General features: G+C 41.3%; 1 protein-coding gene across 1 annotated transcript; it reads right to left on the bottom strand.

The window, feature by feature from the left end:
- Window positions 1-256: 256 nt before the first annotated feature.
- On the bottom strand, window positions 257-9,569 carry LOC104507499 (WASH complex subunit strumpellin; the record flags this gene model as incomplete). The annotated part of the gene is made up of 9 exons (XM_010148808.1): window positions 257-412; window positions 531-641; window positions 1,345-1,420; window positions 2,023-2,189; window positions 3,035-3,147; window positions 4,458-4,587; window positions 6,530-6,657; window positions 8,139-8,310; window positions 9,456-9,569. Coding segments are annotated over 9 exons (1,167 nt in total), but the record flags the coding sequence as incomplete, so codon positions are not given.
- Between the last annotated feature and the right edge of the window lie 1,791 nt (window positions 9,570-11,360).

Below are 11,360 nucleotides of genomic sequence, written 5' to 3'. Positions count from 1 at the left end.
GATTCTATGATTCTATGATTAGTTTTCCTCCCTTTTTGTAGAAGATGAAAAGTTTAAACTTTCATAAATAGAAGAGCAGCAGTTACTCATCTGCCCTCAGGAAACCCAGGGTATGCTCACGGTAACACCAGTCAATGTTAATTCTTACTCAGTCAAGAAATCCAACTTCCCTGTTAAGGTGTAACTCTGTGGAGCTGTACCTATTTAAACTTAGGTTGAAGCTGGCCACCTACGAAATACACTTTTTCAGAATCCCCTATGTTAACTGCACCTCGTATCGCGGTCCAAGCTGAGCATAATCTCGGAGCTTGTCCTTATCAAGGCGAGTAGGCACTTCAATAATATCATGAGTCTGAAGCTTTATAATTTTGAGAAGAGATGTAAACATGCTTTCTGGAATTATCTGTAGAACCTTTGTAAATGAGAGAAGAAACAGACGCAGTCAGCATAGTCTCACTCAAAACCCAGAAATCTTCAATTAAGAAAAAGTAATTAGAGAACAAGAGAATTATGCCTCTTCAAACACCTACCTTTCTTACATAGGAAACCAACTCGCCAGAATAATACTGCGAGACACTGAGAAGATCGGGACTATTGGCTTGATTGATGCGGAGAAGTGGCAAGTCAAGAGCAGAAGCAAGCTAGAAATAAAGTTAAAATGTTAACTTCACATGTCTGCTTTCCTAATACAAATTAAATTCTTGAATTCTCTTACTCAGGCTCTTAACCTGCAACTCAAAGCACTCAAAGCTCCTAAAGAGCAATGTTACAACATCAGGTTTGCCAACAGAAAAAAACCCCCATTGTTAAAAGTCAAAGAAGTACAACAGTCTGCAAGACTACATTCTGATCATTATTTTTTTTTAAATCTTAACAGTTGCATGACATTTTTTTTTGCGTTGTAATTTTACACTCTCCCTCATGCCATTTCCCGTTCTTCTTTTTACACAAAATATTTTCATCTGATGCCAGATCTTCATCACGACAGACAAAGGCCATAGCCACCACAGCTTTTGTAATTCCTCCTGCCTCCTCCAATACATACGCAGAGGATCCCATCTATGCACTAGTACCTCCAGCAAATCACTGTAATGAGTAGAGGCTGGACAATGAGAATTCTTTGCCTAAGAGCTGCAATATAACTGGCTGCATTAAAAAAAAAAAACCAAACATAACTTGGCTTTATTTTCTTTAAAATTAACCTTGAGTTAATGTAATACAGTATAAAAACATCTGGATACAGAAAAAGTTGGTAAAAGGAAGTTTTAGGTCTTGTGACATCACAGCCTTAAAGCTCTGGCTGACCGGCAGTGTTCAAGCACATTCACTGTCGTTCATACTTACCTTTAGGAATGTGGCTCTGAGTTTAGTAACCATAGAGGGACTGACTCGTATGCTTTCCTGCATAATAGATGTAAAGCTGGGGTAGGAAACAAACAAAACAAATCAGCTTTTTTCCCCGAAACTCTGTTTTCAACTCTTAAATCATGCATCACCAGCACCCGTGTAGTCTAGAAATGGCACGAGAGATGACTGAAGAACTTCACTAAAGGAGGTCTGAAGAGATATTGGTTAGAAAAAGCCTGTAAGATAAAGGGGTAAGTGGGGCAAAAGAGAGGCCCTGAGGGAGTGCTAACAGCCAAGGTAATGAAGTAGCTCTCAGCAAAATCACACCATAGAAAAGGAGTTCTCTAGCACTTGTCTTTCCTTGTTTGATTTTGGTTGGAAGAGGAACTCCAGTATTTTGGAGAACACTTAACTAGACTACAGGCTGGAGGTAGAAGCTTAACAAAATTGTTATAGTTAGAACAGGGTTGACAGTAAAAAACTACAGTATCACTTAACCCTCAGTCAACAACATGACAATCACAACAGTTGAATACATTCAACAACTCGTACAATAACGCTTCAAGACTCTGTTGAAGTTGGAAATTTACAGTATTAATAATATTTACGCATGTTATGTCCCACAAGTTTCGCAAATGATGACTGACTTGGAAGTAAAAGCTCCTGCTAAGATACCTGTCAATTAATTGCCAAGCATAAGAAAGGTCACCAACTATCTGCATGGTGATTAGGACCTCTTCTTTAATGTTGATAGTTCGGATCATCTGATGGAGGAATTTGCGGGTGTCAGCCAGAAACTGGCAAACTTGCAGGTTAGTTTCCAGCTGGTGAAACTCTTGGACCTGTATTTAAAAAACAAACCAACACCATAAAACAACCCCCCTTTTTTTTCCTGTTTATCTTTGAGGACAGCAATACAAATATAATCAGTGAACTGACATATTTCTTCAGGATATTATTATACAAGACACTTAACAAATCCTGGCCTACTTTAGAGTGTGTTAAATAATAAATTTCAGAAAGTTACTTGAGGAGGTGTATTGTGAAACACCATACTGAGTATTCTTCTATATCCTGTTCTGGGTACATTTCTTCTACTTCCAAAGACGGGTGTTTTTATTTTGCCTTTCAAATTACCCTCCTGAGCTTCAAATGAATTTATTTTCAGAATTTCTAATAAAATTAGTAATGTTGCCAAATAATGTTTAATAATGAATTCATTTATTTGAAAAACCCGACAAATCCTCAGCTGAAGGTGGCGTGACTTTTCATGCTATGTCCCTTCTACCATCAAAAGGTCTATAAGCAAGTACGTAAGGAAGGACGTAAGGAAGATGTTCTTCACCGAAAGGGTTATCACACACTGGAACAGGCTGCCCAGGGAGGTGGTGGAGTCACCATCCCTGGATGTGTTTAAGAGACGGGTGGATGAGGTGCTGAGAGATATGGTTTAGTGGCAGACAGATACGGTTGGACTGGATGATCTCTAAGGTCTTTTCCAACCTAGTGATTCTATGATTCTAAGTCCTGCTGACTGTATATATAAAACTGCAAAGATCTACAGGCTTAAATAGTTGTTAAACACAGATCTGTTTTTGTAACTCATCTATCAGAAGTCAGTGCATGTATTACAGATACTATTTTTCAAAAGGACGAGGTCATTTATCTGAAAATTTTTTTGCCATACCTCCTCCAGTGCCTGTATTAGCTGCACAGTTTTTCTGCCTGCTGCAGTGGAATCATCATAGTTTAGAGACATTATTTGCTTGGAGATTTCTCTGAACCAAGCCTGAAGGTTTTCTATGTAAGAATAAGAAAAATTTAATCAAATTTTTGCATCTATGATAAGCAACAAAGACACAGGGAACTTGCTAGTCAAAACAAACAAACAGGCTATACATGTAGGAAATCTTTTAAATAGTCTTCATCTTTTTCACGGAGGTGGTGGTGAGGCACTGGAAGAGGTTGCCCAGAGAAGCTGTGGATGCCCCATCCCTGGAAGTGTTCAAGGCCAGGCTGGATGAGGCTTTGAGCAACCTGGTCTAGTGGAAGGTGTCCCTGCCCATGGCAGGGGGGGGGGGACTAGATGGTCTTTAAGGTCCCTTCCCACCCAAACCATTCTGTGATTCTATGATCTAACTGCTACATTTCTAGTCTTTCAACATGCAGACTTGTAAAGGGGTAAATGCTCAGGTATGTTTCACATACACCATTAAAAACCCGACTACCAACACAAATGGACATTATAAAATCTACACAAAGATGATACAGTCCTTTAAATCATATATCTGTGTTTTATGAACAGGTCTGCAGTGTTACCTTGGCAGTTACAATTTCTATGTTTTAGCTACAAATTTGCTGAGATCAGAAAGGTAAAGGGAAACATTTCAGTAAGGTAATTCTGCTTTTAAGTGGAAGCAAGTGATAAAATTGCCTCTATTCTAAGTTTTGTTGTTATGGGTTGATCACAAATGTTGCTCATACACTGACACCTTATGCAGCGTTTGTGATAAAATAAGAGAGTGATTTACAATTCTTATTCTTATTCCAACTCAAAAAAACCCCAACCCCAAAACAACAACAACAAAAAACCCACGTTTCAAAATCAGAGGAAGAAACTTGGAAAGAAATACAGATTCAACACTTCTAAGTACTTGGAGAACTTGGAGAATACCACTCAGCGCAGACAAGAAGTAAAAGAAGCTTTGAAAAAATGCTAATACAACAGAAGTCCAGGTTACAACTAGGAAAAGAATGAGAAGAGAGGTTAAACCATCCCCATGTTTAATGGGCAGGATTTCTGCATGCCCATGAGAAAAACATATTTAAAAAATCACAGAATCATAGAATAGTTTGGGTTGGAAGGGACCTCAAAGATCCTCTAGTTCCAACCCTCCCCATCTAAATATTAGGCACCTAAATATGGCTTACATATGGAATATATTCAGAAAACCTAAACAAGGCAGCATGTAAGAAACCTCTGTGGCAGCTGAGACACCTGAATTTTTTCTTATTATCAATATTATCCTCACGCATTTTCTTTTGGTATCACCTTAGAAACAAAAACCAAAAATTACTTTTTTTCCCACACTTCAGTTTTTAACAATTACCATTTTTCTCCACTCTAGTAAGAGGTTTAACTCCCGAGAAGACGTCAGCAAGCTCAGTCATCCTTTCAGATCCTTCTTTTTTATAGTTCTCCCATTTTGTTTGTTTTTCTGACAGCATCTGCTTGAACATCTATTGAAAAGCGAAGCATTTGCTTTAAAAGTCTGGCAATAAGGTATACTACAACAGATGAAATAAATACTGAAATCAGATGGAACTGACTTACAGTGATTACTATACAACTTCAAGATCTTGTCAGAATATTAAACAAAATATTAAAGACACTGAGAAATACAACCCGCGTGATGGACACAGAGTGACAGAAATTAACTGAATTTAAAAAAACAGTATGATGCAGACACTGTTGATTTTTAGTCACTTATAAAAATATCCAGCAACCTTTTTACCGTAAGAGATCCACGAAGACTTCCAGTCTAATGTTGACTTACACTTCTCTCAGCCTATCCAGAGAAACCCAGTTCAAAAAAGCGTGTGTACTTGTAGTTCAGCACACTCTTAGGTATTCTACCAGGTTAGTGCCAGAGCATTAACGGGAACCTTTAAGAAATGGTAGAGCATCATACACAGGTTGTACTGGGTTTGTGTGGCAAGGTTTCTGGTAGTGTGGGGGCTACAGGGTGGCTTCTGTGAAAAGCTGCCAGAAGCCACCCCTGTGCCTGACAGAGCCAATGCCAGCCAGCTCCAAGACAGACATACTGATGGCCAAGGCCATGACAATCGCGGTCATAATGCCCCTGGGATAACATGTTTAAGAAGGAAAAAAAATGCAGAAGAGGGGATTTTACAGACAGAGAGCAAGATGTGACAGAAGCAACTCTGCAGACACCAAGGTGAGTGGAGGAGGTGTTCCAGGTGCCAGAGCAGAGATTCCCTGGCAGCCTGTGGAGCAGGCCATGGTGAGGCCGGCTGTGCCCTGCAGCCATGGAGGGTGACAGTGGAGCACAGGCCCACCTGCAGCCCAGAGAGGACCCCACACTGGATGAGGGGGATGCCCAAAGGAGGCTGTGACTCTGTGGGCAGCCCACAATAGAGCAGGCTCCTGGTAGGAGCTGTGGCCCCGTGGAGAGAGGAGCCCAGGCTGGAGCAGGGTTGCTGGCAGAACGAGTGACCCCATGGGGGACTCACCCTGGAGCAGCTGCTTGTGAAGGACTGCACCCTGTGGGAGGGACCCACGCTGGAGCAGTTGGGGAAGAACTGCAGCCCGTGGGAGGGCCTCACATTGGAGAAGCTTGTGGAGAACTGTCTCCCGTGGGAGGGACCACACTCTACAGCAGGGTCAGAGTGTGAGGAGTCCTCCCCCTGAGGAGGAGGAATGGCAGACACAATGTGTGATGAAGTGACCATAACCCCATTCCCCATCCACCTGCACCGTTTGGTGGGAGAAGAGAATTTGAGCCCAGGAAGAAGAGAGGGATGGGGGGGAAGCTGTTTTAAGATTTGGGTTTAGTTCTTTTTACTCTGATTTTGAATGATGATAAATTAATTTTTTTCCCAAGCTGAGTGTTTTGCACATGATGGTAACTACTGGATGATCCTTCCCTGTCCTTATCTATCATGAGCCTTTCATTGTATCTTCTCTCCCCTGTCCAGCTGAGGAGGGCAGTGATAGAGTGACTTGGGGGGCACCATGCGGCCAGCCAAGGTCTACCCACCACAGAGGTGTAAGAGTTCTCTTAGCAGCTTCTCCTCAACAAACATAGGCTTTTGCTCTGTTTAAAAGGAAGTCTGAAAAAGAGAAGGATGGCAGGATAAAAACGTATGTAGCTTCCTCAACAGACTTTACTATGCCTGTTGTAAGGATGTTCATGAAAATTTCTGAGTAAATATAAATATATTGGGTAAGAATAAAAACTGTCAATTATTGGGAAGACTGCAAAAGTCACTTCCATGCAACAGTAGTTTGTAATCATCTACAGAAAATTCACAATTAACAAATCAAAATAATCATTCTTCATCTAAGTGGACTGTGCAGTAAAAGTACTACTACTATTCAAGCCTTCAGCTCTATTCTGCCATTCTGGAGAAAACACTGAAGAAGGTAGCAGCACATTACCTCTTTCAAAATGAATTCAAACTGAGCTGTATCCAGAAGAAGCTGGAAAAGGATCCTGGGATTGTACCTTGAGTCTACAAGAATTTGATCCTTCATCTGGCGGAGACGTTTGTTATTTGGATCACAAGCTGAAAATGGAAAGACAGCATTTCTCCACTGTAACAGAATTTGGCCAAGCTTTTCCACCTTTGTAGATAGACTCCTGTTTTAACAGCTTGAAAGCCAAAACATTTAGCTCTGATATCAAAGTCTTCACTTGTTCTCCAAGCCCAAGTGAGACATGAGTCTCACCACCCTTGTACAACTCTTCCTCAGAATAGGAAATAACTACACAGAGTGGTAGGGGTTGGAAGGGACCTCTAGAGATCACCCAGTCTAACCCCCTGTCAGAGCAGGATCCCCTAGAGTAGATCACACAGGAACAAGTCCAGGCGGCTTTTGAAAGTCTCCAGAGAAGGAGACTCCACCCCCTCTCTGGGCAGCCTGTTCCAGTGCTCTCTCACCCTCACAGTGAAGAAGGGTTTCCTCATGTTCAGGTTGAACCTTCTGTTTTCCAGTTTATGGCCATTGCCCCTAGTCCTGTCACTGGACACTGCTGAGAAGAGCCTGGCCCCATGTTCCTGACACCCACCCTTTAGATATTGATAAACAGTGATAAGATCCCCCCTCAGCCTCCTCTTCTCCAAGCTGACCAGACCCAGCTCTCTCAGCCTTTCCTCATATGGAAGGTGTTCCAGGCCCTTCATCATATTAGTGGCCCTGGGCTGGACCCTCTCCAGTAGTTCCTTGTCCTTCTTGAGCTGAGGAGCCCAGAACTGGACACAGCACTCCAGGTGAGGCCTCCCCAGAGCAGAGCAGAGGGGGAGGATAACTTCCTTTGACCTGCTGGCCACACTCTTCTTAATGCATCCCAGGATGCCACTGGCCTTCTTGGCCAATTATGGCTTCTATGGTGCTTCAGCCTTCTTAAAACTCTTTTGCTGACGTCTGCACACTAAATGTGAATTTAGTACACCTGACTGAGAAGCCTAGAGATCAACATTTCTGAAACTGTTACAGAAAACACATGGAGGTGTTAACAGAAGCCTCCTCATATACCAAGAGGCCCCAAAGACAGTCTAAATAGGTCAGCTTACAGATGAAAAACTGGTGTCATAGACATTTTTTAACAGTTTCAGCTGAATTACAGTTCAACAGAATAAAAAACTCGGTTTTATTAATTATATAATTATTAATTGCTAAGATATTAAAAAGTTAGCCACAGCTTTCCTTTTGGTACTAGGTAGAACTCCCAGAGTGATGCTTTAAGTGAGAAGACAGAAAAAGCTAAGTTCACAGACTTTTTCTGCAGAGTATTACTCAACAGGATCATGACTTCTCATGTTACTTTTTATATCTGTGTCTAGCTTGTGAGAATTAAGGAAATGCATGTGGGCTGTTTCAACCGAAGACTTTAGGAGACTGTTAGCAAAAAACCAGCTCAACAAGGCATTGAAAACAGCAGATGAAACTCTGCTGCCTTCAGCAGCGGCACACACTGAACTTCCCTCGGGACGTCACATGAGGCACCAGGATAGCAGGATTGACAGCTCTGCAATGGAAGTCTCACCTGTGTCTGCAGTGTGAAGCATCAGCCAGCGGATTGCCACATTGCAGTCTCGCAGGCAATTCAGCAGCTTGGGAATATTGTCCAGCACCAGCTCTTCCCTCAGACAGCCCTCTTTCAGAAACTGCTGCACCTGAGTGTGCACCCGCTCAGTGACCGCAGCGTATCTGCTTGCCTTAGGATATACAAAGCTTGCATCAGTACAGTTCTTGCATCGAGTGGAATACATCATGTACGGTGTGACTGTGGCTTCCCAAGAACTTAAAGGGCACACAGATCAAAAAAGCGCCATAAAAATCATCATCATTAGTAGTAGTTAACATCATCCATGGCAACTGCATGACAAAGGACGCAAGCTACATTTTAAAGCAAAGAGCCTACACAGGAAGCATAATGTTTCAAAAAATACAGACTTGTAAACTTCCTGTGTTCACTTATGTACTCTCTAGAAATTATTCCTAAGAAATGGTACAATGTTTTATTGCCTAATGAGAAAGGAAAACAACACAAATCTATTGCAAAATATTTGTTCTGTACTACGTATTGGTTCTACTTGGTGAACTTCTTCCCTGAAGACTAAGGAAGAATGTCTGCTCTTATTCCCTAAGTTTACTACACAGTATATAGTACAGTTCTCCTAATTAGACACTCCTGTGTGTTCTTTCCTGAACACTGGGGTCAGTCCTAAGGAGCCATTTAGCTATCATCAGTCAACTGGCTTGCTGACGGGGCAAACAATCAACCAACCAACCCAGTATCACTCACTGCTTTTTAGGCAGGGAAAAAATGACTACACATAAAAATAACTGCATTGCATCATACAACATTCCAATATCATTCTTTTCAATCAGATGTTTTTTCCAGCTTATTGTTTCTTTAATTTGGGAGGCCCCACTCTGCCAGCATAGATGTGTTGGAACTAGATGATCTTTAAGGTCCCTTCCAACCCAAACCATTCTGTGATGTGTAACTTCTAACGCTGTTATCTATGCAAGACCAAACACTAAAGCCAGCTTAAGACATCCCGATACTGACGGAACACGGCGATGAGGGCTGGCATCTATTTAATCAAGTCACAGCCCTGAAACTTTTAGGGGAAAGAAACACTGCACAAGGAAGTGAAACAAGCAGTGCTGTGAAGACCAGATTTTGAAACTTCGTATGTAACTTTGAGTTAAAAATACTTCAAAGTACTGTAATGTAATAAAAGTAACTGTATTCAAGAAAAAGAGTCCTATGCATTAGTAGTGTCATATAACAGACTTGGGATGCCCACACAGCTTGTATCTTGCTAAAAATACTTAACTCTGGCTTATGTACCTGCTCTTTGACGTTTGAAAGATCCAGGGTGTAGTTGAGGGCAGTTTTCGCGGCTTTGTAGGGTTCCCATGCCTCTGCCAGATTTACAGTGATTCCCATGTAAATACTAATGACCTGAAGTTGGAAGCAGAAAATAACAAGTTGCAGTTATAATTTTATTAAGAAAAAGACACACTTTCCATTTAGCAATACAAGTAAAAAGCAGTATGCTATGGGTATAAATATGAGATAGTTAAACTTTTTTGGTATCTATACTTTTTGCTCTACCACCTTTGGATATTCAGGAGTAAGAGGACTTTGAAATTAAAGGAGCACAGTTAACTAGAGGCTTAGTTCTGAAACCAAGCTGATAGCTCTTTCAATCACTATGTATGTTCCTATCTTTTCCCCCCATGAACTTATGACTTTCTCATTTCCATGATGCTATGCAGAAGACTGACAAAAGCAACTGGGGAAATTACTACGATAGGGGAGAAAACAAATCTGAATTAATCCTACTCTAAGAATGCCCAAAGGGCAAAACTGAAATGTAACACATCTTCTATGGTGAACCCAAACAGAAGGAAACTGATTCCACATTGATTTTTAAGGAGCAAGGAGAAATTGTTTTCAGACACCTAGCCCAAGTTGAGTGTGACTAAAAATACAGAACTGTAGTTGACTTACCAGCGTGTGTAAGATACATGATTAAAAATGGAAGTCTTGGGTTACTGGCAGATGAAGATATATAGAACGGTGTCATTTTAAGCTTTATCACACTACTGCTCCAATATTACTCCATCCAGCAGTGATCACACCTAAGGGGCCACTGTCAGCCTTTGAGCTCTTCTGACAGTGTCAAAAAGGAAGCCAGTAAGGGAAAACGGGACATTGGTCTGCTGGTATGAGGATCCCTCTTTTATTGCTGAAGTGAAGCTCATTACTTCCTGCAAATGACAGTTCCTCAAAAGGCTACACTTCGACTGCTAACAATCATTTGAAACCAGCCTACGTGTCAAGTATTGTGAACGATGCAGGTAACTCATCCCTACCTGCTCACAAAAAGACAGCTGGTGTCTTAAAATAACGCTTTGTACAATTAAGTCATGTGAATAAAAACACCAGCATAATCAAAATTCACAATGTCAAGTTCTCATTTCTAAAATAACCTTGCAGCTTTTCAGAAACTGATGGATTTTAATGTCTATTAAAGCAGCCAACTGTTACTGTTTCTTCCCTCCTTTCTTCACTGTTCCACTTGTTACAGAATAATACGATTTGAAACCACAAGAGATACACAAATTAACTTAGAGGTTCTTTGAGAAGTCTGTTTCCCTTTGATACAGACTACCTGCAGTCTCCACTGCTACATGCCAGCCTATTTCTGCAGCATTTTTTGCAGACTAGGGCTTCTGGATGGAAATCCTCAATCTCAATGCTGAGACACAAAGTAATTCCACTTTCACCACAGCATCTGGAAAGGCCTCTATAATTGGCAGGTTCTGCTTCTAAGTTATTTGCACAATGGCTGGAATGAATCCTTAAGTTTTCAAATAACATCAGTACAGGGGAATTTGTTGGATAGCAAGACTACTACCCAGAGCTTCCTTGACAAGCTGGTAGAACTCACCAGCAGAAACCACATGAAGTGCAATAATGATAAATACAAAGTGCTGCACCTAGGTCAAAACCAAACACTTGCAACAGCACAACCTGGGAATGGACTGCCTGTGTAACGATTTCACAGAGAAGGACCTAAGCAATGGACAAACTGAGCATTAATCAGACATACAGCCTTATGACATAAAAGAGTAATCACTAGTCTGTGCCAGTTAGACTGTAGCTAGCACATCAAGGGAAGTAATTATTCTCATCCAGTCAGCCCTCATGAGGTCCCATTCGGAATCATAGAATCGTTTGGGTTGG

Source organism: Eurypyga helias, unplaced genomic scaffold (assembly GCF_000690775.1).
Source record: "Eurypyga helias isolate BGI_N326 unplaced genomic scaffold, ASM69077v1 scaffold3303, whole genome shotgun sequence".
NCBI lineage: Eukaryota > Metazoa > Chordata > Aves > Eurypygiformes > Eurypygidae > Eurypyga > Eurypyga helias.
The sequence above is the reverse complement of the archived record's forward strand: the minus strand, read 5'-3'. Positions and strand labels throughout refer to the sequence as shown.